The 26200-nt window shown below is 41.3% G+C and overlaps 1 protein-coding gene across 1 annotated transcript in view; it reads right to left on the reverse strand.

Annotated features, from left to right (window-relative positions):
• Positions 1-26200, reverse strand: part of LOC136866044 (acyl-CoA synthetase short-chain family member 3, mitochondrial) — a 231289-nt gene that overhangs the window by 117355 nt on the left and 87734 nt on the right. The window contains exon 3 of the mRNA XM_067142670.2: positions 16201-16345. Coding sequence (XP_066998771.2) covers positions 16201-16345 — 145 coding nt within the window. The remainder of the gene's footprint in view (positions 1-16200; positions 16346-26200) is intronic.

Genomic DNA, 26200 nt, shown 5'->3' on the forward strand with positions numbered 1-26200 from the left:
ATCAGCTCGAATTGATAAACTTAGTAAAGTCCCTGGTCCCTGTCAAGCCCATTCAAATACATACACCGATTAATCCTACAAGCAATATTTTCATACCGTTCGTCATAGGGGCTGACTGCGAAAGAAGGGTGTAACTAGAATAGCTCATTACATCTGATACTTTCATATTGTCAACATCTTGAGCAGAGATGGATTCTAACATCTAACTTCTTAATGAAATCCTTGTATTTCCCTGTCATCAACAGCATATTTATATTTTTAAAAAGGCACTCTAAAGGTCATCACGGCTCTTATAGTGGTGTGGATAGCAAAGACTGGCACTCTTCGTAACCTCAACACTCAGTGCGATAGGATGGTTAGCTCCATGCCCGGCCACCCTTTCTCCCTGATACTCATTTCTGGTGTAGGGACACGTGCCTTTCCAAAAGTGCAAATCTCGGTTCCGATTTTATGACTTCCTAACAGGAGAATCGAACCCACTTCCTTCTGGGTGAACCGAGCACGCCTTTAGCGCCTCGGCTATTAATCAAGCCCGTGTAAGTAATTCAAGTAATTTAATAATATTAATAATGTTATTTGTTTAACATTCGTTCTAACTGCTAACGGTTTCTAACAGATGTTACAGAATTGTGCCTCAAAGAACATCTTTCAGGTGCTGGAAGCTAACGACACGGGTTTTCCATTTTTCGTTTCTATTTCGTCGATGCCCTCGAAATCAATCGAGATCGAACTTGCTATCGTGGGAGTACCGGTATTATGTCATCGGAGTCCGCATTTAAGTGCGATAACTGGGGTTAATAAAGAGGTTAGCAAAAAAACAGGCACATCATTTTGTAAAATAAATTTCCAATTTAAGTTATGGTTATTGAGAACACATTTTCAATTCGTGCACATGTCAAAGCGGAGAGGATGGTTGCCCAGTTGTACTTTCTCGTAAAACAATAATCACCACCACCACCACCACTACCTGTCAAAGCAGAAACTGTATGGACACACGCAATTAAGACAGACTTCACTCTTGCTGAGTGTATGGGGCTGTTGATCACGATATCCCAAGTTCCTAAAATGAAGCAAGAACAACAACATATAGGCCACAACGGTGATAATCAAATTTACAGAGGAAGCGTCTGGACAGCTGATCAATTAAAAGTTGTACCGATGTTAAAATGTTAATATTTGTTCAGTAATCACCAAGGAACACTGCAGGACAACGTACGGTTGATCTCCTGGAAACAAATTCCCTGGAAATTCCCTGGAAATTCCCTGAAAACAAACTATTGTGGTAACACACTGTTTGAAATGCGACCATCTCAAAACACTTCCTCGTATTGTTTGTTATTTCTTCCTCAATAAATTGTTTCTGTATCCCATTAGAAAATCACTAAATCTCGAAATATGTAAAACTCGATGTCTGTCTGTAAGAATATAAAATTATAACTAACTTGAGAACAGCTGGACATATTTTGTTTGGTTTTCTCTGTTCCTTGGAGGATCTCTCGAGGAAGATTTTTCGTGAATTAAATATTGAACTGCGATGAAATGAAGCCGATCAGTAACAGTTTCTGCGAAGCAATTCGAAGAAAAAGACGCCACGGTAACACTTTTTCGGCTTACGCTACTTATACCATTAAAGTTATCTACAAACTGCATGTGTAAGATATCGTAGAGCATAAGAAGTCTCACAAAAATCCCGCGCTATCATATACTTATCCTTAAAAGGTCACCCGCAATAACAGTTTTTATATTTGTTAATAGGGGGACCCTGTTCGGCTCCATGGCTAAATGGTTAGCGTACTGGCCTTTGGTCACAGGGGTCCCGGGTTCGATTCCCGGCAGGGTCGAAAATTTTAACCGTCACTGGTTAATTTCCCTGGCACGGGGGCTGGGTGTATGTGTTGTCTTCATCATCATTTCACCCTCATCACGAAGCGCACAAAAGACCTGCACCTGGCGAGCCGAACACGTCCTGGCATCTCCCAGCACTAAAAGCCATACGCCATTTCATTTCAGTAGAGACCCTGAGCTGGATATAGGAAGAGCATTCGTTTGGCTCGGCTTAACACTGCTTAAACCGCTTAATAAACACTCAAGCTATGCGTATAAAAATGATCGAGTGTAAGAAGTTCTACGAAAAAGTCTGTAAGAACTCTTTCATATCTTTAAAAGGTAGCCCACAATTGCGATAACTTAGCAGTAAACACAAGAATAAGATGTGATGTGTAGCTCATAAAATCAGCTGTGTCTGTTTTATGTTAGTCAGTACCGGAAGTATTACCTTCTAACAGTCAAGGTTTGTTTAGATTTATTTCACTGTAATAATCTAATACTAGCACACTTTTGGATTCCATTTTGAGATTTTGTACGAAGCTCAAGGGATATAATCGTTTAATTTGCAGGACTTCGTCGACGTGGGCGGAGCCGTGGGCAACAGTTAGTTTAATAATAAATCACGCGCTTTGAACTCTTTTGTTCTGCAAATATTTCGCCACTTTTACTTGCTGACATGGTCATCGGTCACTAATAGCGCTGTGTTGACCCGTGTAATTGAATGTCATTTTCGCAACAGACAGGTGATAACCAATCATGACAATGATAAAGCTTTCACCGCCCTTTCTTATCAAGAGGGAACTTCCGTTGCTAGTAAAGCTGTCAGCGATATCTGCTACTGTACTTGAGAGCGTGTTGCGGATATCAGACCTTGCTACTGATATGGTAAATCAAATATAAAATGTGCTTGACGGGTTATTCGTGATACAGATGCCTTTTATTTGAATACAATCGACCAGATTTCTTCCCTCTTGTCATAGCGGAAAGAAATAGTTTAGGCCTATATGGCGCAGAGTAACCATGTCATCATATACAATGTTACTGAACTTCACTTCAGAAACTATTTTCATTTTTTAAATTTCATAACACACGCAATAAACATGCGTAGAGGTATGATTTTTCGCATTAACGACAAACGCGACAAAAAAATATTCTGAAGCGATTTTGAAATGTCTTAACGAATCGTATGATTCTGGTTAAGAAATTAGTGCTTTTGTTTCCGTAAATTACAGCGAATTAAAGCGACAAGGTCAGTTTAAAGCGAAATTTAATTATTTTGCGATACGTGTGAAAATGCAGCGAAATTCATGGAAAATTACGATCTTGATATTGTGTTCCAATATCGCATGTGTGAGGGGAACAGAAGACATTCTCATTTTAACAGAAGCGTCTTTCTTTCTTTCTAATCTGCGTACCTTCCAGAGTTGTTTTTCCCTCGGACTCAGCGAGGGATCCCACCTCTACCGCCGCAAGGGCAGTGTCCTGGAGCGTGAGACATTGGGTCGGGGATACAACTGGGGAGGATGACCACTACCTCGCCCAGGCGGCCTCACCTGCTATGCTGAACAGGGTTGGGAAGATTGGAAGGGATAGACAAGGATGAGGGAAGGAAGCGGCCGTGGCCTTAAATTAGGTACCATCCCGGTATTTTTCTGGAGGAGAAGTGGGAAACCACGGAAAACCACTTCCAAAATAGCTGAGGTGGGAATCGAACCTACCTCTACTCAGTTGACCTCCCGAGGCTGAGTAGACCCCGTTCTAGCCCTCGTACCACTTTTCAAATTTCGTGGCAGAGCCGGGAATGGAACCCGGGCCTCCGGGAGTGGCAGCTAATCACACTAATCACTACACCACAGAGGCTCTTCGTATTAATCTATATATATAAAATAACTTGTCCTGACTGACTGACTGACTGATTCATCATCGCCGAGCCAAAACTACTGGACATAAAGAAATGAAATTTTGGGGCTATATTGGTATTAAGATGTAGGTGCTCGCTAAGAGAGGATTTTCGGATATTCCTTCGCTAAGAGGGTGAAAAGGGGGGATGAAATTTTAAAATGAGTGTTTCTATATCTCAAAACTTTAAAAGTTTACAGATGTAAAAATTGGTATTTAGAATCTTCTTTAAAAATAAGGAAACACGTATTTTTTTCTTTTCAGAAAATCCCAATAGGAGGGGTGAAAAAGGGTGAAAATGGGGAAAAATGGGTTGAATGCCTTTAATCAGGATACCGGTACTTATATCTCAGAAACTGAAGATATTACAGTCCTGAAAATTGGTACTTTTGATCTCTTTTAAAAATAAAGAAATACGTATTTTTTTGTTTTTGAAAAATCCAATTAATGGGAGGGTGAAAAGGGGGTGAATTTTTAAAATGAGTGAATCTATATCTCCAAACTTTTACAGTTTGCAGATGTAAAAATTGGTATTTAGAATCTTCTTTAAAAATGAGGAAACACATATTTTTTTTGTTTTCGGAATATCCCAATAGGAGGGATGAAAAAGGGTGAAAAAGGGATTAATTACCTTTAATGAGGATACTTATATCTCAGAAGCTGAAGATATTACAGACCTGAAAATTGGAATTTGGGATCTCCTTTAAAAATAAAGAAACACATATTTTTTGTTTTTGGAAAATCCAATTAATTGGAGGGTGAAAAGGGGGGGGGAGAGTTTTTAAAATGAGTGTATCTACATCTCAAAACTTTGAAAGTTTTCATATGTAAAAATTGGTATTTAGAATCTCCTTTAAAAATAAAGAAAGTTGTAATCTTTAGTTTTCGGAAAATCCCAATAGGAAGGGTGTAAAAGGGTGAATAATGGGTTGAATGCCTTTAATGAGGCTACTTATATTTCAGAACCTGAAGATATTACAGACCTGAAAATTGGTATTTGGGATCTATTTAAAAGTAAAGAAACACGTATTTTTTCGTTTTTGGAAAATCCAAATATTGGGGATGAAAGGGGGGGTGAAATTTTTAAAATGAGTGTGTCTACATCTTAAAACTTCAAAATTTACAGATGTAAAAATTGGTAGTTAGAATCTCCTTTAAAAATAAAGGAACACGTATTTTTTTGTTTCCTGTAAATCCAAATCGGAGGGGTGTAAAAGGGGGAAAAATGGGTTGAATGCCTTTAATGAGGAAACATATATCTCAGAAACGAAAGATATTACAGAACTGAAAATTTGTATAGGGGATCTCCTTTAAAAATAAAGAAACCCGTATTTTTTTGTTTTTGGAAAATCCAATTAATGGCGGTTAAACAGGAGTGACAAATTGGGGTGAATTTTTTGAAAGACGATATCTACAGAATATCTTGGAAACGTAAAATGTTACAGGCGTAAAACGTGGGTGTTTGGAATCTCCTGTAAATGTAAAGAAACAAAGGTGATTTGTTTTTGGAAACTCCACTTAAGGGGAACTAAAAAGGGGTGAAATTTTAAAACGAGAATTCTTACAGTATATGTAAAAAAACTGAACATGTTACAGAAGTGAAAAATGGTATTTTTTATCTCTATTAAACATAAAGAAACGTGTATTTTTAGTTTTCGGAAATACCACTTGGGAGGAGGGGGGGGGGGGTAAAAGAGACTGAAAATGGTGTTGAATTCTTTTAATTAGGCTACTGATATCTCAAAAATGAAGATGTTACAGACTTACAGACGTGAAATTTGATATTTGCAATCTGCTTTAAAAGTAAAGAAACACGTATACTCGGAAAATCCAATGAGGGGGGGGGGGGGTGAAAGAATTGAAAAATTAATTGACTTAATTGTATGAGAATACATACATCTAATAAAAACTAAAGTTGTTACAGACGTAAAAATTCGTATTTGGATCTCCTTTAAAACAAAGGAAAACGCGTTTTGGGGGGAAAACCATCTTGGAGAGCGAGAGTGTAAAGGAGTTGAATTCCTTTCATGAGGACACATAAATCAAAAACTGAAGGAGTTAGAGTCGTGATAACTGGTATTTAGAAGATCGTTTACTATTAAAGAAACAAGTATTTTTTGCGGGAAAATTCACTTGGGGATGGGGTGTAGTGTGAAATGAAGTGAAGAAAGTAAATTATTTTTATGGGGATACTTATATCTCAAAACTGAAGGTAATAGACGTGAACATTGGTGTTTGGAATCTCCTTTAAACATAAAGAAACAAGCCTTCTTTTATTAATTTTATTTTTTTTGGGGGGGGGGGTGTTGGCGGTAAATAAACTTAACGGCGATGGGGTGTAGAAGGAGGTGAGACCAATTGATTTTACTGTTCTTAATGTATTTATAGGGATCCTTCGTTGCTCAGGCGGCAGCGCGCCGGCCTCTCACAGCTGGGTTCCGTGGTTCAAATCCCGGTCACTCCATGTTTCATTCGTGCTGGACAAAACGGGGGCGGGACAGGTTTTTCTCCGGATACTCCGGTTTTCCCTGTCATCAGCCATTCCAGCAACATATAATAGTAATAATAATAATAATAACAATAATAATAATAATGTTCCGGACCGTCGTCAAATGTGCGGACCGCGCTGGAAACGGGTCCTGGACGGGTAATGACTAAGAATGCAGTCCGGCCGCGGGTTCAATGCCCCCAAGGCACCCAATAAGACACTACGCCGGATCTCCTGAAGTATTTTATCCATATTAAAAATGATTATAGGAAAAGATGGCAAAGATTTACGGACCCAACTGACAGGGAGGAATACCTGAGCCTAGCCCGGGAAGTACGAAATCGATTGCTGGAAAGGAATATTGAAAAAATGGGAGGAAACGTGCCGTAATCTAATAGAAAACGAGTCAGATCGGGAATTTTGGTGGATTCTCGCAGAAAACGAGTTATATCGCGAATTTCAGCGGATTATATATCTAAAACAATAAGCATTCAATTATAAATTTCAGTATAATACCGTAGCGAAGCACGGGTATCTTGCTAGTTTGGTTCATAATTCACATTTCAATATTACATCAGTCCCTCACTGATTTGTGCCATGTGCGTTCGTATGTTAATGAAAAGGGTACAATTCATTGCGTTTTTTCCGTTTATGGTTCTGTTTTGTGTTACCTGCCAGTTTTCAAATGTCTTGAGATACCTTCAAATAAGATAATAATACTAATATGTCTAAAAGTAGAGACTTATGACTTTTTTTCAAACTAAGGCAAAAGTATGTTTTAAAGTTGAACGTAATGAAAGTGGGGTAAAGTGTCACGTGTGATTGCTTTATAGCAGTTGGATATATAAAGATGCTGGGGATCTTTTAAGACATACTAAAGGCAAAAATTCATACAGAAAGCCGCTAAGTCCAGTACTGTACCGAAAGAAATTGATTCGCCTTTAGCCTGTAAGTACTCTTCCACAGACAAGAAAGTTCCGGTAACAGATTCATCATTAATCCTACAATTCTACGGACTGCATATCTAAATATTCAAATTATTCACGGTTAAAGTTAAATTTGAGTCTAAATAATTTATCCAGCTTTTTTTTTTAAATACCGGTATAAATTATGTCAAAATGTCTAACGCGATGTTACCAAGCAACCGTTGATGGATGGCCATCACCATCGCCGATAGAGAGACAAGGTTTATTTGTGATTATTTATAATAAATTTCGTGTGGGTATTTCTAGCCGGGTGCAGCCCTTGTAAGGTAGACCCTTCGGTAAGGGTGGGCGGCGTCTGCCATGTGTAGGTAACTGCGTATTATTGTGGTGGAGGATAGTGTTATGAGTGTTGTGTGAGTTGCAGAGATGTTGGGGATAGCACCGAACACCCAGCCCCCGAGCCAATGGAATTAACCAATGAAGGTTAAAATACCCGACCCGGCCGGGAATCAAACCCTGGACCCTCTGGACCAAAGGCCAGCACGCTAACCATTTAGCCATGGAGCCGGGCTATGATTATTTGATCTTCCCAAAGGGAAATGTGACACCTTCTTTTTAAAATGTTTGATCTGTCCAACATTTAAATAGTGATACCCATGCTTAGAGGCATGATTTTTTTGCATTAATTTATGTTCGATTTAGCGAAAACGAAACAATTTTTCATGTTATTTGGCGAAATAGGACTGATCCCATCGTTTTAATTTCGCTTTAATATTTTCCTAAAGTTATTCATAAAAAGTTTAATTTAATTTCACACTACACCCCCCCCCCAAGTGAATTTTCCCGCAAAAAATACTTGTTTCTTTAATAGTAAACGATCTTCCAAATACCAGTTATCACGACTCTAACTCCTTCAGTTTTTGATTTATGTGTCCTCATGAAAGGAATTCAACTCCTTTACACTCTCGCTCTCCAAGATGGTTTTCCCCCCAAAACGCGTTTTCCTTTGTTTTAAAGGAGATCCAAATACGAATTTTTACGTCTGTAACAACTTTAGTTTTTATTAGATGTATGTATTCTCATACAATTAAGTCAATTAATTTTTCAATTCTTTCACCCCCCCCCCCCTTCATTGGATTTTCCGAGTATACGTGTTTCTTTACTTTTAAAGCAGATTGCAAATATCAAATTTCACGTCTGTAAGTCTGTAACATCTTCATTTTTGAGATATCAGTAGCCTAATTAAAAGAATTCAACACCATTTTCAGTCTCTTTTACCCCCCCTCCTCCCAAGTGGTATTTCCGAAAACTAAAAATACACGTTTCTTTATGTTTAATAGAGATAAAAAATACCATTTTTCACTTCTGTAACATGTTCAGTTTTTTTTACATATACTGTAAGAATTCACATTTTAAAATTTCACCCCTTTTTAATTCCCCCTTAAGTGGAGTTTCCAAAAACAAATCACCTTTGTTTCTTTACATTTACAGGAGATTCCAAACACCCACATTTTACGCCTGTAACATTTTACGTTTCCAAGATATTCTGTAGATATCGTCTTTCAAAAAATTCACCCCAATTTGTCACTCCTGTTTAACCGCCATTAATTGGATTTTCCAAAAACAAAAAAAATACGGGTTTCTTTATTTTTAAAGGAGATCCCCTATACAAATATTCAGTTCTGTAATATCTTTCGTTTCTGAGATATATGTATCCTCATTAAAGGCATTCAACCCATTTTTCCCCCTTTTACCCCTCCTATTTGGATTTACAGGAAACAAAAAAATACGTGTTCCTTTATTTTTAAAGGAGATTCTAACTACCAATTTTTACATCTGTAAATTTTGAAGTTTTAAGATGTAGACACACTCATTTTAAAAAATTCACCCCCCCCTTTCATCCCCAATATTTGGATTTTCCCAAAACGAAAACATACGTGTTTCTTTACTTTTAAATAGATCCCAAATTCCAATTTTCAGGTCTGTAATATCTTCAGGTTCTGAAATGTAAGTAGCCTCATTAAAGGCATTCAACCCATTATTCACCCTTTTACACCCTTCCTATTGGGATTTTCCGAAAACTAAAGAATACATCTTTCTTTATTTTTAAAGGAGATTCTAAATACCAATTTTTACATATGAAAATTTTCAAAGTTTTGAGATGTAGATACACTCATTTTAAAAACTCTCCCCCCACTTTTCACCCTCCAATTAATTGGATTTTCCATAAACAAAAAATATGTGTTTCTTTATTTTTAAAGGAGATCCCAAATTCCAATTTTCAGGTCTGTAATATCTTCAGCTTCTGAGATATAAGTATCCTCATTAAAGGCAATTAATCCCTTTTTCAACCTTTTTCATCCCTCCTATTGGGATATTCCGAAAACAAAAAAAATGTGTTTCCTCATTTTTAAAGAAGATTCTAAATACCAATTTTTACATCTGCAAACTGTAAAAGTTTGGAGATATAGATCCACTCATTTTTAAAATTCACCCGCTTTTCACCCTCCCATTAATTGGATTTTCCAAAAACAAAAAAATACGTATTTCTTTATTTTTAAAAGAGATCAAAAGTACCAATTTTCAGGACTGTAATATCTTCAGTTTCTGAGATATAAGTACCGGTATCCTGATTAAAGGCATTCAACCCATTTTTCCCCATTTTCACCCTTTTTCACCCCTCCTATTGGGATTTTCTGAAAAGAAAAAAATACGTGTTTCCTTATTTTTAAAGAAGATTCTAAATACCAATTTTTACATCTGTAAACTTTTAAAGTTTTGAGATATAGAAACACTCATTTTAAAATTTCATCCCCCCTTTTCACCCTCTTAGCGAAGGAATATCCGAAAATCCTCTCTTAGCGAGCACCTACATCTTAATATCAATACAGCCCCAAAATTTCATTTCTTTATGTCCAGTAGTTTTGGCTCGGTGATGATGAATCAGTCAGTCAGTCAGTCAGTCAGTCAGTCAGTCAGTCAGTCAGGACAAGTTATTTTATATATATATAGATGGTCGAGACGATGGTTAATCCCCGAACGGGAACGCTCGCCATACTGTGTAGCTGTATAGCTGTCAGGTTAGATGAAGCGTCACGTCATGATATGTTTAATGGTTTTTGTTATTTTTAATATTTTGAATCGATGAACTTCAAGACATACAATAAACGCAATATTACTATTTAAATGGCGGACAATCACAAATTGAAATTCCTGCCCGACGTACGGACAAATGATAAAAAGCAGGACATGTCTGGCAACCATAGCATGGCACCACAGCTTCAAGGTAAATGAAATGAAATGGCGTATGTCTTTTAGTGCCGGGAGTGTCCGAGGACATGTTCGGCTCGCCAGGTGCAGGTCTTTCGATTTGACTCCCTTAGGCGACCTGCGCATCATGATGAAGATGAAATGATGATGAAGACGACACATACACACAGCCCCCATGCCAGAGAAATTAACCAATGATGGTTAAAATTCCCGATCCTGCCGGGAATCGAACCCGGGGCCCCTGTGACCAAAGGCCAGCACGCTAACCATTTAGCCATGGAGCCGGACACAGCTTCAAGGCGTTATAGTTTACAATGCAGAAGATTTGATCACAGATTTACACTTTATCAAGATACACATAGCTGGTTAGTATTTTATAAAATGAGAGAGGCATCTCTTAGACGAATCAGTCGGGCATCTGATCGAAGTAATAAGACCCCATTTTGTAACCAAGCCAATATATCCATTGACCGATTGCAGTTGAACGTTACGCTGTTCGGAGATTTGAGGTTCGACTCGAGGTGTTGACAGCGGCTATCCTGAGTGTGGTATCTTTCATTCTTTCTTGGCATTTTGCCATTTGTCTGGGGTCAGCACTAATGCGGATTAAGTCTACATTTACGAGCAGATGCCTTTTCTGATACCAACCTTGTGTAGAGGGATGTATTTAGTATTGCGATCACAAAACACCCGGTCCCCGATCTAAAGGAAGGAACCAAAGGGGAGTAAACTTCCGGCACGGTCGGGAATCCAATCCAGGGTCCTTTGAGGCGAAGGCCTCTACATTGACCATTCAGCCCAACAGCCGGACACCCTGAGTATGATGCATCTTAGGTTACTTCAACAAACCCTGAAATCAAATGTCCGAAGTGTGCCTTAGATCCCAGGGGTACATGTCGTAAATAATAATATTAGGCACGTGTTGCCATAGATTCTCACAATAACGCAATCATCAGATTCTGCACCACAAGTACGCGGAACTGATGACTGAAAATGTCCGAGGCCCATTATACTAATAGGCGAGAACGAAGTAATAATCAAACACGACGCGTTCTGGTAGAGAAGTATCATAAAATGAGAGATAAACTACTACTACTACTACTACTACTACTACTACTTAAGTGCGGCCAGTATCCAGTAGTCGGGAGATAGTGGGCCCGAGCCCCACTGTCGGCAGCCCTGAAGATGGTTTTCCGTGGTTTCCCATTTTCACACCAGGCAAATGCCGAGGCTGTACCTTAATTAAGGCCACGGCCGCTTCCTTCCAATTCCTAGGCCTTTCCTATCCCATCGTTGCCGTAAGACATATCTGTGTCGGTGCGACGTTAAGCAAAATATCAAAAATAACAAAAAAAAAAACAAAAAAAAACTACTACTGAAGATGTTCCCACACCTTGGTGGGGTTGCGGGTGCAAACTATGTCGCACATGTGATTTGGCCCTGTTTTATGGACGGATGCCCCTTCTGACGCCAACGCTATGAGGTAAGATGTATTCACTATTATGTGTTTTTGTGTTGGTGGATAATGTGGAGTGTTGGGACAATCGGCCAAAGTTCAAAAATATGCATATTTTTTCGCACGCAGACCGGGGCGATGACATATATGGGCACGTAGCTAAATGCACTAAAAGTTACATTAGCAAATTTTTGCTAGATTAGTAACTCTTGCTGCTTGCAGAAACAATTCTACTGAGACGTGACATTGTTCGCTTCATAATACATTTTCATCATTCCTTTTTTGTTTTTTTGTTTTTTTGTTTTGTAGCGGATTGAGCTGTTAGGTTACACTAGTCTTCGGCCCAAGAACAAATCTAGTATTCGATTTCCTGGTTATGTTAAGCTTCGGTGTAAGAGAGTTCCAAGTTTGATGTCCGTTCTCTTTTTGTTCAAGGGAATCCTAGACTCGATCTTTGTGTAGCTTAGATATTTTGACCAATGTTACTTTTGTTCAACCTATGAATAACGCATATGTATTAGGGCTTGTACTGTCTCCCTAGTCCCGTGCCGCCATCCTTTTCAGTTCAGCTTCCAACGTTACAGCTCCTATGAATAAAGCATATGTATTAAGCCTTTCACCACATCCCTAGTCATAAGTCTCTAGAGTTCAAATCCAGCGGCGGCTCATGACCAAATTTTCAGTGGGTTCACAGCAAAGTTTGTGTTCACTTCCAAAATATACCAAAGTAGAATGCAAATAAGTACAAAATCATTTACTTAAATCCTTCCTTGTACGGTTACTTCTCTACTCATAAAATGGGAGTAACTTTAAAACTGAGGATTTATTTTCCCGAGACTAATCTGTGAGTGTACAAGAAAAGTAAAATTACGACTGCCGGGCTGAGTCGCTCAGGCTTTGGCTGAGGCTCTGGCTTTCTGATCCCGTGATAACGAAAACCTCTTTAGTATTAGCTACTAGCGAAATCTTCCTGCAATGTAATGCAATAGTAACTTCTGGGAGCTGTGGCCAACAGTAACAGGGGAGGTGGCGAACCCTTATGGTCACCTGTAATACTATACCTGGTTTGAGGGTGGTTGTAGACGTAAAGGCACGTTCCTTACCGTGCTCCTTGCTTATGGATATATCTGTGCATAAACCATGACGTCATCTCCATGCGCATGCGTATAGTCTTTAGGCTCGTAGCAAAATCTCCAGTGTCCTCCCTGGCATTGTCAGTCGAAACGAACAGCTGTCAGTGTAACGGAGCTTCGATATAAGTCGATTGCTTTCGATCGATTGACGAAATCAGGTCGAAGAAAGGAAACAATTTTGAATTACCCGTATCCATGAATGCGTGAATATGCGCTACAACTGGGTGTTCACGTGCTCATGTGCTCCTGAGAGCCCACCGCCACTGTTCAAATCTATAAGCTCTACAGTTCAAATAAAATATTGAGTGTCCGGACACTAAGAAACGAACAGCGCGTTACGCATCAGCACAGGCATAATCTTGTTCCAAGTTCAGCTCCAAGCTCCCTTTAGTCGCATTCGAAAGTTACTCCCCTATGAATAAAGCGTATGTATTAAGTCTTACACCATCTCCCTAGTCCTATTAGTTCAACGTGTAGTCGCTAATCTAATGTAGGGAAGGGCTTCCGGTTAGGTTCATGCCTGGTCAGCGTGAGGTTAAGCCCCGCACAATTAGCTAGGGTGTAAAGTTATGTTTAAGCTGGAGTAGGGAAGGGCAACCGGTTAGGTTCACGCCTGATCAGCGTAAGGTTAAGCCTGCACTTTTAATGCGGTTAGTCCGGGTATTGAACTTAAATTCTGTACAGTTAATCTTACTCTTTTTCGGTTAGCCTGGGAGGTTGGGTTCACCTTCAATCCCCAAAGATGCTTCCCAAATATTACGCCCCCTATGAATAAAGTACATGTATTAAGCCTTATACCATCTCCCTAGGCCCATTTGCAGCCATCTTGTTCTTAGTTCAGCTCGGAGCCCCCGAAGTCACCTTCCGACATTACGCCTGTATGAATAAAGCATGCGTATTAAGCCTTATAGCCGCAATCTTGTTCCAAGTTCAGCTCCAAGTTCCCTTAAGTCCCTTTCCAATGTTACGCCCCTATTAATAAAGTCTGCACTTTTAGCCAGGGTTTGGGGAAGGGCAACTGATTAGGTTAACGCCTGGTCAGCGTAAGGTTAAGTCTACACTTTTTGCCAGGGTGTGCATTAGGTTAGGTTAAGCGCGGTCAGCATAACCTTAGAACTGCACTTTTAGCCAGGGTGTAGGGAAGAGAAACAGTTAGGTTAACGCCTGGTCACCGTGAGACTAAGCCTACACTCTAGCCATTAACGTCATGTACGGTTAAGCCTGCATGGTTATGCGGTTAGCCTCGGCATCGAACTTAGGTCTGTAAGTTTAACGACCTTAGACCTGGGGTCGAACCCGGGATCTGCGAGGTTAAGTCTAGACACGTAGTGCCTGTTAGGTTAAGCTTGCCCTCTTAGCCATAATTACGTTGGCTGTTAGTGTAAGCTTGCACTTTTTGGCATCGAACTTGGGTCTGTAAGTTAACGTGCTTAAGCCCAGGATCGAACCCGAGGTCTGTAAGGTTAAGCTTGGACACCTAGCCAGTTTAAGGCCATGTGAGGTTAAGAGCGCGCTGTTAGACAAATAAGGTTAAGGGCACGCTCTTAGCTAGCAGTCCCGCACCACGCTGCGATGTCACCCAACGGATCAGGCCTCTCCCAGGAGCCGGAAGTGGAAGTGGTACCAGAACTCTGCAAATATAACTTCTAGTGTGACTTGAGCAGACATGCAGGATGCCTCACAGACGTATGCGAGAACTATACCGTCAAATGAGTGAGTTTGAAAGAGGGCGCATTGTTGGCATGAGAGAACGTGATGCATCCAACCGGGAAATTGCTGCTCGTGTGGGACGAATAGGTATTTACAGGATGGTTCACAGAAGGCCGTAGAACACGATCAGATGGGTCTGATCGCACCATCCGGACACCCCCCTCCCGAGAAGATCGATACCGTACCTCATCCGAATGGCATTGCAGGACAGATCTGCGTCGTCACCGGCCGTGCCCAGCTACACACTAGACAGTACCGTATGGGCCTGGAAGGTTGGATGTTGTGTACGTGTGTTAAAGTCGAACTATGGCGTATGCGTACACACCCCTGTTGTGCAATCCGCCTATAACCGTTTGAGAGGGGTCATATTGTGGGACTTCACGAGGCGGGATGGTGCACCCGTTGGTTATGATGCATCCGCAGTGTGGCGATGTTATCAACGATGGTCTCTGTCCGGCCCCGTGGTGTAGGGGGCAACGCGTCCGCCTGTCACCCGGCGGCCGCGGCTTCGATTTCCGGTCGGATCAGGGGTTTTTAATTGTAAATTATTAATATCCCTGGCCTGGGGACTGGGTGTATGTGTCGTCTTGAACACTCTACACTTCCGCAATTACACTTACACGCAGATTCCTCTCAAATGGTGAAAGTAGTGGAAAAAGATCTGTAGAGGTCAACGCCACGAACAAGTATCATTAAAAAACTATGGTCTCTTGAGCAGGCCCCTAACCGTACATCAGGTTCGGGATGTCCCCGTCGTACAGATAAACGTCGCACGTATCCACTTGCGTCGGGCAAGGATTACCTGGAGAATGGAATGGCGCTCTGTTGTGTTTAGCGATGTTTCTGCCTTCATGCAAGTGATGGCTGTTTACGTGAACGTCATATTCCAGAGTGTATTCTCCTCCGACATACAGGTCCAACTCCTGGCATCATAGTGTTCATGGAGGGTCCGTTAATCAGTGCTCGCTGCATCCAGGACATCGTTTGACCCGTCCTGCTCCCATTCCTGCAACGGGAATGTGATATACTTTTTTTCTGGCAGGAAAATGCTCGTCCACATACTACTGCTGCTACTATTACTACATGTTCGATAGCTGCCCTAGTCAGCACGATGCGCGCACCTCTCTCCCACTGAACATGTTCAGGACATTATGGAAAACTGTACCGCAGGATGATACTCGTCACCTGTACGTTAATCTACATCAGAGGTGTTCACGCTGGGCATTTCGTCCCGCGGGCACACAGCACTATAAGCGAGCGGGCAAGCAGGCGATGAGCCTATGCTATTCAGATACAGTGACGTTGTGACTACGTCACAGGCCGTGAAGGTAATTTGAAGTTCTCCCAGTCACTCTCGACCGCTGCTGTGATACCAGAGTTTGAAATAGAGGCAAAAAGTAATGAAAGAAAGAGGGAAGAAATCCACGTCATTTTCAGTTTACGTTGTAAGAAATAAGTTCATTGTTCCTGCCAGTGTATGTTGTAACTCACCTTGTCTTGCAGTTCGCCGTAGGTTACGTGTCTGATGGTTCTCGTGACGGGACTGTCGTGGATGAGCGCCACTTTGTTGCCGTTGCCCGCCTCTACATGTCTGTCCACCGCGTTGTAGCACGCGTTCAGCTCTCCGCCCACGAACCTACACATAATACATTTTACATAAATTTCTTACTTTTTTCATTTAAAGCCTTTCTTAGGAGTTACTATGCTCCATCAGACGACTCGGAAGTTAAGTGCTTCAATTCTGTAGAAATATTACCGTCTACAGTTGGTTATAGAAGGGAAGGCCAAAAGAAAAATAGGGAAAGGGTGAAAAAGAATACCGTGATGGCTGTACATTTCAGGATACACCGGTAACAGAAATATGGGGCAAAATTACGAGAATGGATTCTTTATAAATGGTATGTGAAAATGGCTCCAGGAATAGTTAATTTTTGAATTACTTGACTTCCAAGTATGATCTTAGTCTATTCATGGATGTTTAAAAAAATTTATGATACTCGTTTCTTGCAATGGTTCAAATGTTCACCCTCTCTCTCTGAATAGAAGCCTAGGTTCGTCTCCTTATAGAGTTTCACACATGCTCCGAAATTCAAGACGCATATATATATATATACAATCTTCTTTACGTAGCACCGACACAGATAGGTCTTACGGTGACGATGGGATAGGAAAGGGCTAGGAGTGGGATTAAAGCGACCGAGGCCTTAATTAAGGTACAGTGTCAGCATTTTTGTCTGGTGTGAAAATTGGAAGCCATGGAAAACCATATTCAGGGATACCGACAATGGGGTTCGAACCCACTATCTTCTGCATGCAAATTCATGACGTAGTGGCGCAAGTGCGTTAACAGAAGTGCGATAAGAGGTATAACTTGAAAACAATATTCTCTCATCCATGGGTAACGAACACAAGTATCGAGCTCGAATTATTATTATTATTATTATTATTATTATTATTATTATTATTATTATTATTATTATTATTATTATTATTATTGTACCGGGCGGTACACCTCCACACCGTTTATTTAAAAGTTGCGCCAGTTGAAACTCCTCTTCTGGAGGAAGTCTGAACTTTATCTACGGTCTTAATTTCCAAATTTCTCAGAAGATGTCACTTCCTGGAAAATTTTGAGTTTGTGAACTGTGTCATTTTCGACGTACTTTTGTCTTGCTTGTATTAAGAAGTGTGAACTTTCTCTTCTAGAGGACACTACTGAAGATCAACAATAGTGCACCCTAGTGCGGAGTCAAAGAACTATTTTGGTGGAGAAAATTTAATTTCAGGAGTTTGTTCTTTGTTAAATTTCTTTCTGTCATTGTTTAAGTTGGCAATATTTACCCCTTTCTTCCCCTTGTTTTGAATGTATCCAATCACGAATTTTTTCAATTAATTTCTGACCAATCTGGTGTATCTTTCCCCAACTTGAATCTGTTGCGGGGTCCTACCCAATAAAATCTTTGTGGGAGGGTGTTTTCTTTCCCCTAACGCCTAGAACCTTCTGCGAGAGTATTTAAACTGCTGATTTTAGGGTCTCCGAGCCACTTCTGTTCCATCTTTCAGTGTATTAAGTACATAGCTGGAGGCGGGAAGCGCCTCTTTCCTCGGCAGCGGTCGACAATAAGGTAATGGCCGATTAATAAATTTTTTCTTTGCCAGCTCAGCAGTTTAACTTTCGGGGCAGGTTCTAAGCGTTCCCCTATGTAACCTTTTCCTAAAATGTAACTTCTCTTTTCTTCTATTCTCTTGTAAAGCGACATACTGGGATAGAGAGTGTTACCCCTCTCGAGCTCCCACTCACATTGTTTGAGGTGAACTTATTTTTCGCAACCTATTCTTCAGTAATGTAAGTTAGTAGTTTCTTAAGTCACCTCTGTAGTATGGGATTAGCCCTTGCATCAGTGGCCTTAGAGCCAAAATAGGTCTTAAAGACAAAGTGTATTAGGAGTGCAAGTTCGCCTCCTCTCAAATTGTGATTTTAGAGGTCATGTATTAACTTTCTTGTCATTTAACAGACCTCAGTAGATTGGGTATTTTGCTCCTGTGTATATGTCCTTTGAGGACGGCTTAAAGGTGGAGTTCGGAGTGGCCTATGATAGGCTTGTATTTTAAGGGGAAGTTGCCCTTTTTGAAAATTGTGTTTCTGCCTCAAGGAGGCTTTTGGATGTAATTGGAAGCAGATGTTTCTGGCATGTTTGGGGGTTTTCGGCCCCTTTGTTGTATGGTGTTCATTGTAAGGTTGGGCTCATGGCTCAAGAATTATGTTTCTGACTTTTTGAAGCCCCAAATGGGGTACCTATGTAACTGTAATTGTCAATCGTGTTTCGGCTACTAAGTACCTGTTCTATTTGTTGTTACCTAATTTTGAAAAGAAAATATAACCTTGTTAAATTTTAAAATTAATTTCACTTTAGTAGCTTGAGACCCCTTCACCACCCAGCACCTTCTTTCATGCATAACTACCACCAAAACACGGTAACAAGTGGTAGCAGAGCGTGGTTGAATGGGTCTCAATTTAGCCCCTTTTGACGGCTAAGCTCTGTTTTGATCCGAACTCTAACCATTTTCTCAGTTGCTGGAAATTTTTTATTGAGGTTTTTCAAAATTTTTCTGTTATCATGCCCGGCCCTCGCGATGTTCTCCTCCTTAACTACTTGCGCAAAGAGGAGTTGATCTACGAATTAACTATTAGAAACGTGCAATCTGGAGGCACGGTTGCTATCGACACTAACAAGCTTAGAGACTCCCTTGATTTGCCCATTTCCATCCCCAATTTGGGAGAGAAAGAAATTGATGACTCTCTTTCCACGATCGTCGAGAACATTACTGGGCTAGCATCGGTCGTTAGTTTCTTTGATGAAAATGATCCGTCTCCTAATCAGATTAAGCGTGTGCAAGGCAGGCTATATCATTTTTCAAATAGAGTTAATGATCTGTTGTCTCTAAAGGTGAATGACGTTCAGAGGAAGGAAGCTAATACGCTCCTTGAAACTATTTCTGAATTGTCTAGTAAAGTCACTCAATTGTTAACTGGGGAAATTCCTCCCAAATCTGATCAACCCACCATAGTGAATGTAGGTAGCGAGGAAGAGTCTCCTAAGGGAGAAGTAAATAGGAAAACCCCCACTGCTCAAACTATTTCTGCCCCATTGGACAACGAGTCTGAACGCCGTGCATCGTTGAGTAACATCCGTGCTGAATTAACTTCTTTGCCCCTGAAACCTCTACCTACTATGTCACCCGGGTTTAGCAGCTTGCCTCATCCATTGGCAATGTTGCTAAGAGGTATCTCTAAGTTTTCTGTCAACACCACCAGTGAAGTTATTTCATTTTTAAGATTTTTAGTTGAATTTCAGGATCACGCCCTTGTGTTTTCTCTTTCGCCTTGTCAAATTTTACAAATAATCTATCCTTATGCTATTGGTGTTCTCTCAGATAAAATAGTAAGAGCTATTGCTGAACAGTCATCTATTGAAGATTTTCACGCACACTTGCTTGCAAATTTCATTCCTGCCCGCGCGAGGTCATCTCTGATTCAGAAATACTATTATCGGGTACAGCGCTTGGATGAAAACTTGGCTGATTTCATACAGGACATTAAGTTTTATACTAGGGTGTTTGCCCTTCATTTTCCTGAAGATCAGATTGTGCAGGCTATTGTAGAGGGAATTTCACCTCCCTATAGGTCATATTTGTGTTTCGCGGCGTGCCCGCAAACCTTCTCGGAACTTGAAGCGTTGGCCGTCTCGGCGGAAGGAGTTAGATACGCCGATTCTTTGCGTGTCGCGAAAGAACCCCCGCCTTCCTTTAGTAACACTCGGCCTCCACCTCGCCGACCAGTTAATCCCCGTAAATGTTATGCGTGCGGGGCGCCTGACCACCTGCGCAATAAGTGTCCTCTGATCAAGTCTAGTAGGGCAAATAATGGAGCTGGTTCATCACAAGGCTGTTTTAAATGTGGGGCTTTCTCACATATCGCCAAGAATTGTCCCAATTCGAATAGCACCCCCTCCTGCTCAACTTCTGGGGTAACTTCCAACAACAATCACAAGTGACTAGTGGCTTCGGCTGAGTCAACTAATTCATCTTCCCGAGGCTCAGCCCCTGGTAAGCAGATCGAAAATCCTGGGAACGTTAAATCTGCTAATCTGTCCTTTGAATGCCCCAAAGAGTGTCTTAAGATTGCGGCGGATACCCCCGCACCTGTTCCTTTCCTTAAGATTGAGGTAAATAACGAACCTATAACAGCTCTATTAGATTCAGGCAGTGTTTGTTCCATTATTTCGGCTGAATGGTACTCGAAATTGAAGTCTGTTTGTAACCTACCTGTCTATGACTCTTCTCCTGTGAAATGTGTTTCTGCTAATACATCTCCATTAGAAATTCTAGGTTCCTTACTGGTCAAAATTCGTATTTTTAAATTTACATGGAAAATTAAATTGTTTGTGGCCAAGCAATTGTCTTGCCCCATTATATTGGGAGCTGACTTTATTTCTCACACTGGTCTTGTGCTCGATCTCCAGTCTAGGTCGTGCACGTTCAAATTTGCTTCTAGTTGTAAAATTCCACTATTAAAGTGTAATTCTGTGTCATGTTCTTCTATTTCGCCTACCCAGGATGAGATGTTGTTAGACCTTAGACATCTACCTGAGGAGCAGGCTGATAGTATTCGCAAACCATGTCAGTCGTTTCCCGAGGTATTCTCTGATACTCTTGGCGTTACTGACCTGATCGAATACAAAATTGAGGTCACGGATTCGATTCCTGTCCGTTTTCCACCGTATAGGCTATCTCCACCTAAAATGAAGGCTCTGAAAGAAATCATCGATCAGATGTTGAAGGATGGTATTATTAGGCCCTCTAAGTCAGCGTATTCTTCGCCTATTTTTCTAGTCCCGAAACCCCAAGGGGGCTTCAGGCCTGTAATTGACTACAGGGCTCTCAATCGGAAGGTGGTGTTACAATCTGTGCCCCTTCCCGACCTTCATTCTTGCTTTTCATGGTTTCGTAAGGCCAAGTTCTTTACTATCTTGGACTTGAATCAGGCCTATAATCAAATTCCCCTTGCTGAAGAGTCTAAACACCTTACAGCGTTTGCCACGGACTGGAATTTATATGAATACAACCGCGTACCTTTCGGGCTCCCCACGGGAGCAGCTGTGCTCACTAGGCTACTAGATAGGGTCTTCTCCGACATCAAATTTGAGTACTTATATCACTACTTGGATGATGTCGTCGTGTTTTCGGAGACCTTCGAAGAACATCTAGATCATCTGCGAGAAGTTCTGAATCGCCTTCGTAAGGCTGGGTTAACTGTCAAGTTGTCCAAGGTCGCTTTTGCTAAGCCCTCTATGTCATTCCTAGGGCATATTGTGTCACCTGATGGTGTAGCAGTCGATCATTCTAGAACACAGGCCATCCGTGATTTTAAACCTCCCAAGGACATTAAAGGTATCGCCAGGTTCATTGGTATGGTGAATTTCTTCAGAAAGTTCATTCCTAACTTTGCTAATAGAGCGGCGCCATTGAACCTTCTTCGTAGGAAAGGCATCAAATTCGAGTGGGGACCTTCTCAACAAGCCGCTTTTGAAGATCTGAAATTAGCTCTCTGTAATGCCCCTGTCCTTGCCATGCCTGATTTCTCAAAGAAATTCATCGTCCAAACGGACGCGTCGTCGTCGGCGGTAGCGGCAGTCCTTCTTCAAGAGACTGAACTAGGGAGGCGACCCATCGCCTATGCATCTAGGACTCTATCGGCTCAAGAAGCCAAGTATTCCATCTATGAGCTCGAAGGGTTGGCAGTCTTATTTGCCTTAGAAAAGTTCCGTCTCTATCTGGAACATGTCAAATTCGACCTGGAGACAGATAATCAAGCATTAAGCTGAGTCTTAGGTAGGCCGCGTCGTACTGGTCGTATAGCCCGTTGGGCCATCCGTATTTCTGCCTTCCAATTCAATGTCAGGCATATCCGAGGTACCGAAAATGTTGTCGCTGATGGACTCAGCCGTATGTTTTCAGACGACGTTGAGAAGCATGAACAGGTCGACAGTCCATCACCCCCCGAGTCCATGCTATCTGAGGTTAATGCCATCCTAACAGATGTTCCCATGCTGTTTAGGGATATCGAGAAATACCAACGTGAAGATCCGACGCTGGCTCCGATAATGGAAACCCTTTCTTCTGGGGAACATGTTGTCCCTTATGTTCTGAGGAATGGTGTTTTATGTTGCCCTTCGAGGCATGACAAGATGATGAAAGTTGTCGTTCCAGCTGTTCTGGTACCTATGATCTTCAAGTATTATCATGAGACCCCACTAGGAGGGCATCTGGGTATCTTTAAAACTCGTGAGAAGATTCGTGAAATGTTCATCTGGAAAGGTATGGACGGTGAAATCCGGGAACTTGTAAAAGCTTGTAAATCCTGTTTGCTTAGTAAACCGACCATGTCCACTAAGGTAGGTCTTTTGTCTTCTCATCAAGCGTCGCGCCCCATGGAGCGCCTGTATATTGATTATGTGGGACCCTTCCCCCAGTCAAAGGGGAATGCCAACAAGTTCATCTTTGTATGTGTAGATGGTTTTACTAGATTTTCCTGGTTATTTCCGACTAAGCTGGCTACCGCTCAGTCCACCATTTCTTGTCTTAATACTATCTTTGCTTCTTTTGGTCCTTGTCAATACATAGTTTCCGATAATGCTAAGGCTTTTACATCTAATTTATTTCGTAAATTCTGTTTTGACTTATCCATCTCTCATGTAACTACTTCTGCGTATTACCCTCAACCATCTCTGGCTGAACGGGTTAACCGTAATCTCAGGTCCGCACTCATTGCCTATCATCATGAAGATCCTTCCAGGTGGGACACGTCCCTGCATTGGATAGCTTTTGCTTTGAATTCAGCGGTTCATGAATCTCACAAGTTCACTCCAGCTTCTTTAACCCTTTCGCACTCAGCGCGCCGATCTATCGGCGCGAGAGGTTATGGCCAAAACGCTCACGGCGCCGATACATCGGCTCTGTCTTATTTACGGATTTTGGTCATTTGCGTAGTTGTTAAATCGTAACGGTTGATCGTGACGGTATATTAAAGCGTCGAATTTGCGTTTAACTCAACAGATATATCCACCAGCCCTACAAAATATTTTTATTTTCGACAAATGAAATCTGTTGACCGTGAATGTTTATGTTGTGTTTATTTGAAGTTGTTATTGCGTGGATCTGTTTTGATTGGCTTATGAATACAAGAAGTTGATCTTGCTATGAGTTTTGTTTATAGTTTATTTCGTTTCTTTGGTATATCGTGTGTTCGATGTACTTCGTAAACTACAATTTTACTCCTTTTCATAACTCCGTTGTTGCACGTGCTTGCGTCATCTTTTTATCGTAATGGCTAGGCCATATTCAAGGCCGAATGAGGCCGATATCCTTGAATGTTCAGATGATTTAGACAGTAATAATGACCTTCTTTTGCCGAAAGTGATTCCCGTTATGTGGGAAGTGACACAGTCGTAGCTGCTCACCGTGCATCGGACCGCGAAGCCCTGACATCGATGACCGTTACATGTACACTGAATAACTTTTGTGCAATGCTTCATGAGTGAATTGCAGCACACACATCATATTGATATCAAATTATTCAGAATTAAATGTTCTTTCATTCACGTCTAAGAGTAAAGAAGGAAGACACAACAATGTCTAATTTTTCTGTCATTGAAAACCATAATTTATTTTTTTAAATTTATTTTCGAAATTTAATAATTTTTTTGGGCTTAACCAATAACAATACGTCCAAGGTATATTCATTTCTGAAATGCTTATAGTTTCCTGTATTAGTGTGATTAATTTTATTTTAATGTGTGTTAAACTCTTTACGTGTTGAATTTTTGTAATTTGCTCTGGAAAATCACAAAAATTAGTCTGAGTGTCTTCGAGCAAACACCTGCATATAGGCTGAGTGCCAAAGGGTTAATGTTCAAGTTTGTTCCCAACTCGCCGCTCTCTAACCTCTGGTCTCTGAATGACATTCTACCCGAGATAATAGATCCGGACAACATTAAAGATCTTTGGAAGAAGGCTAAAGCCAATCTTAAAGTGTCTCATGAAAAGGTTAGGGAAAGGTATGATCGTGGACGGAGACCCACCCCTTTGAAGGTAGGTGACCAGGTTATGGTCAAAAATTTTGTTCCCGCGGGCAAGCTTGCCCCCAGATTTCATGGGCCTTGTATCATTCTCGATTTTCTTACGCCGGTTACCTTATTGTTAAGTAATCCAGCCACCGAGAGGATATTTAGGGTTCACCTGTCCCAGGTGAAACCGGTGTAATTTTGTGTTAACTTGCTTCATATTATTTTGAAAGGATATGAAGGTTATATTTTTTTTTGAGTTTCACTTTTATGGCATTCTGCCCCTTCTATAATATTTTGGTTTTAGATGTAAGCCTTTTGTAAAACCCGCCCCGATCCGTTAAACTGCCATCCTGTTCTTGCCACGGCCATTACCACGCTCCCGTCTCCTGCTCCACCTTACACTGTGGCTTCATTAGATTAAATGCCACGGATATCTACACGCCGCTGGCCCCTCAACCTCTCCATAATGCCTGTGCCTTCAAAAACACGATGGTCCAACACAATTCTGCCGCCTAGCCTTAATGTTTCAGTGCCCCCGCAGCAGCGCAGCGCCGTGCAGCAACTGGGGAGGGGGATGGGCCCCCTCCTCTCCAGCGAGGACGACATGTGCACGGCGAGCCGGAGCTCTCCTCCCGGCCAAGGCTGATGTGCGGCGCACGACCTGCTACTTGCCCGCAGCCTGTATATGTTCACCGCGGGCGCGGCGTGCTTCAACACCTCTGCTCCCCTCATAGTGCGGGCGAGCGGTATCTCAGGGTACTTGAGGGGTTCGAGCGGCCTCCTTTTGGACGCAAGCTGCAACGGCCGGTCCGGCCATCCAACTTCATCAACATCAACTACATGGACAGTTACTATAAGAGATAACTACATTTGGGAATTCAACAGCAATATCTGATGGACATTGCAAATTTTTCCTTCACTTTTAAGTAGTAAAAGCTTATCTTCAGAAATTCAACTTCTATAAACCTAAAGACTTCACTTCACCTCCAACAACAAATTTTGGAACCGAATTAAGAAATTTCTCAAATACTTCTGCAAGTTATCTTAATAGCAACATCAAAACTTGGAATTTATTTTCAAACAAAAGTTTATGTTCTTCTGTGTTACCCCGTGGAGGAACTTTTGGGGGGGGGGGGGAGGTCTGTACCGGGCGGTACACCTCCACACCGTTTATTTAAAAGTTGCGCCAGTTGAAACTCCTCTTCTGGAGGAAGTCTGAACTTTATCTACGGTCTTAATTTCCAAATTTCTCAGAAGATGTCACTACCTGGAAAATTTTGAGTTTGTGAACTGTGTCATTTTCGACGTACTTTTGTCTTGCTTGTATTAAGAAGTGTGAACTTTCTCTTCTAGAGGACACTACTGAAGATCAACAATAGTGCACCCTAGTGCGGAGTCAAAGAACTATTTTGGTGGAGAAAATTTAATTTCAGGAGTTTGTTCTTTGTTAAATTTCTTTCTGTCATTGTTTAAGTTGGCAATATTTACCCCTTTCTTCCCCTTGTTTTGAATGTATCCAATCACGAATTTTTTCAATTAATTTCTGACCAATCTGGTGTATCTTTCCCCAACTTGAATCTGTTGCGGGGTCCTACCCAATAAAATCTTTGTGGGAGGGTGTTTTCTTTCCCCTAACGCCTAGAACCTTCTGCGAGAGTATTTAAACTGCTGATTTTAGGGTCTCCGAGCCACTTCTGTTCCATCTTTCAGTGTATTAAGTACATAGCTGGAGGCGGGAAGCGCCTCTTTCCTCGGCAGCGGTCGACAATAAGGTAATGGCCGATTAATAAATTTTTTCTTTGCCAGCTCAGCAGTTTAACTTTCGGGGCAGGTTCTAAGCGTTCCCCTATGTAACCTTTTCCTAA

Source organism: Anabrus simplex, chromosome 3 (assembly GCF_040414725.1).
Source record: "Anabrus simplex isolate iqAnaSimp1 chromosome 3, ASM4041472v1, whole genome shotgun sequence".
In the NCBI taxonomy this organism is placed as follows: Eukaryota; Metazoa; Arthropoda; class Insecta; order Orthoptera; family Tettigoniidae; genus Anabrus; species Anabrus simplex.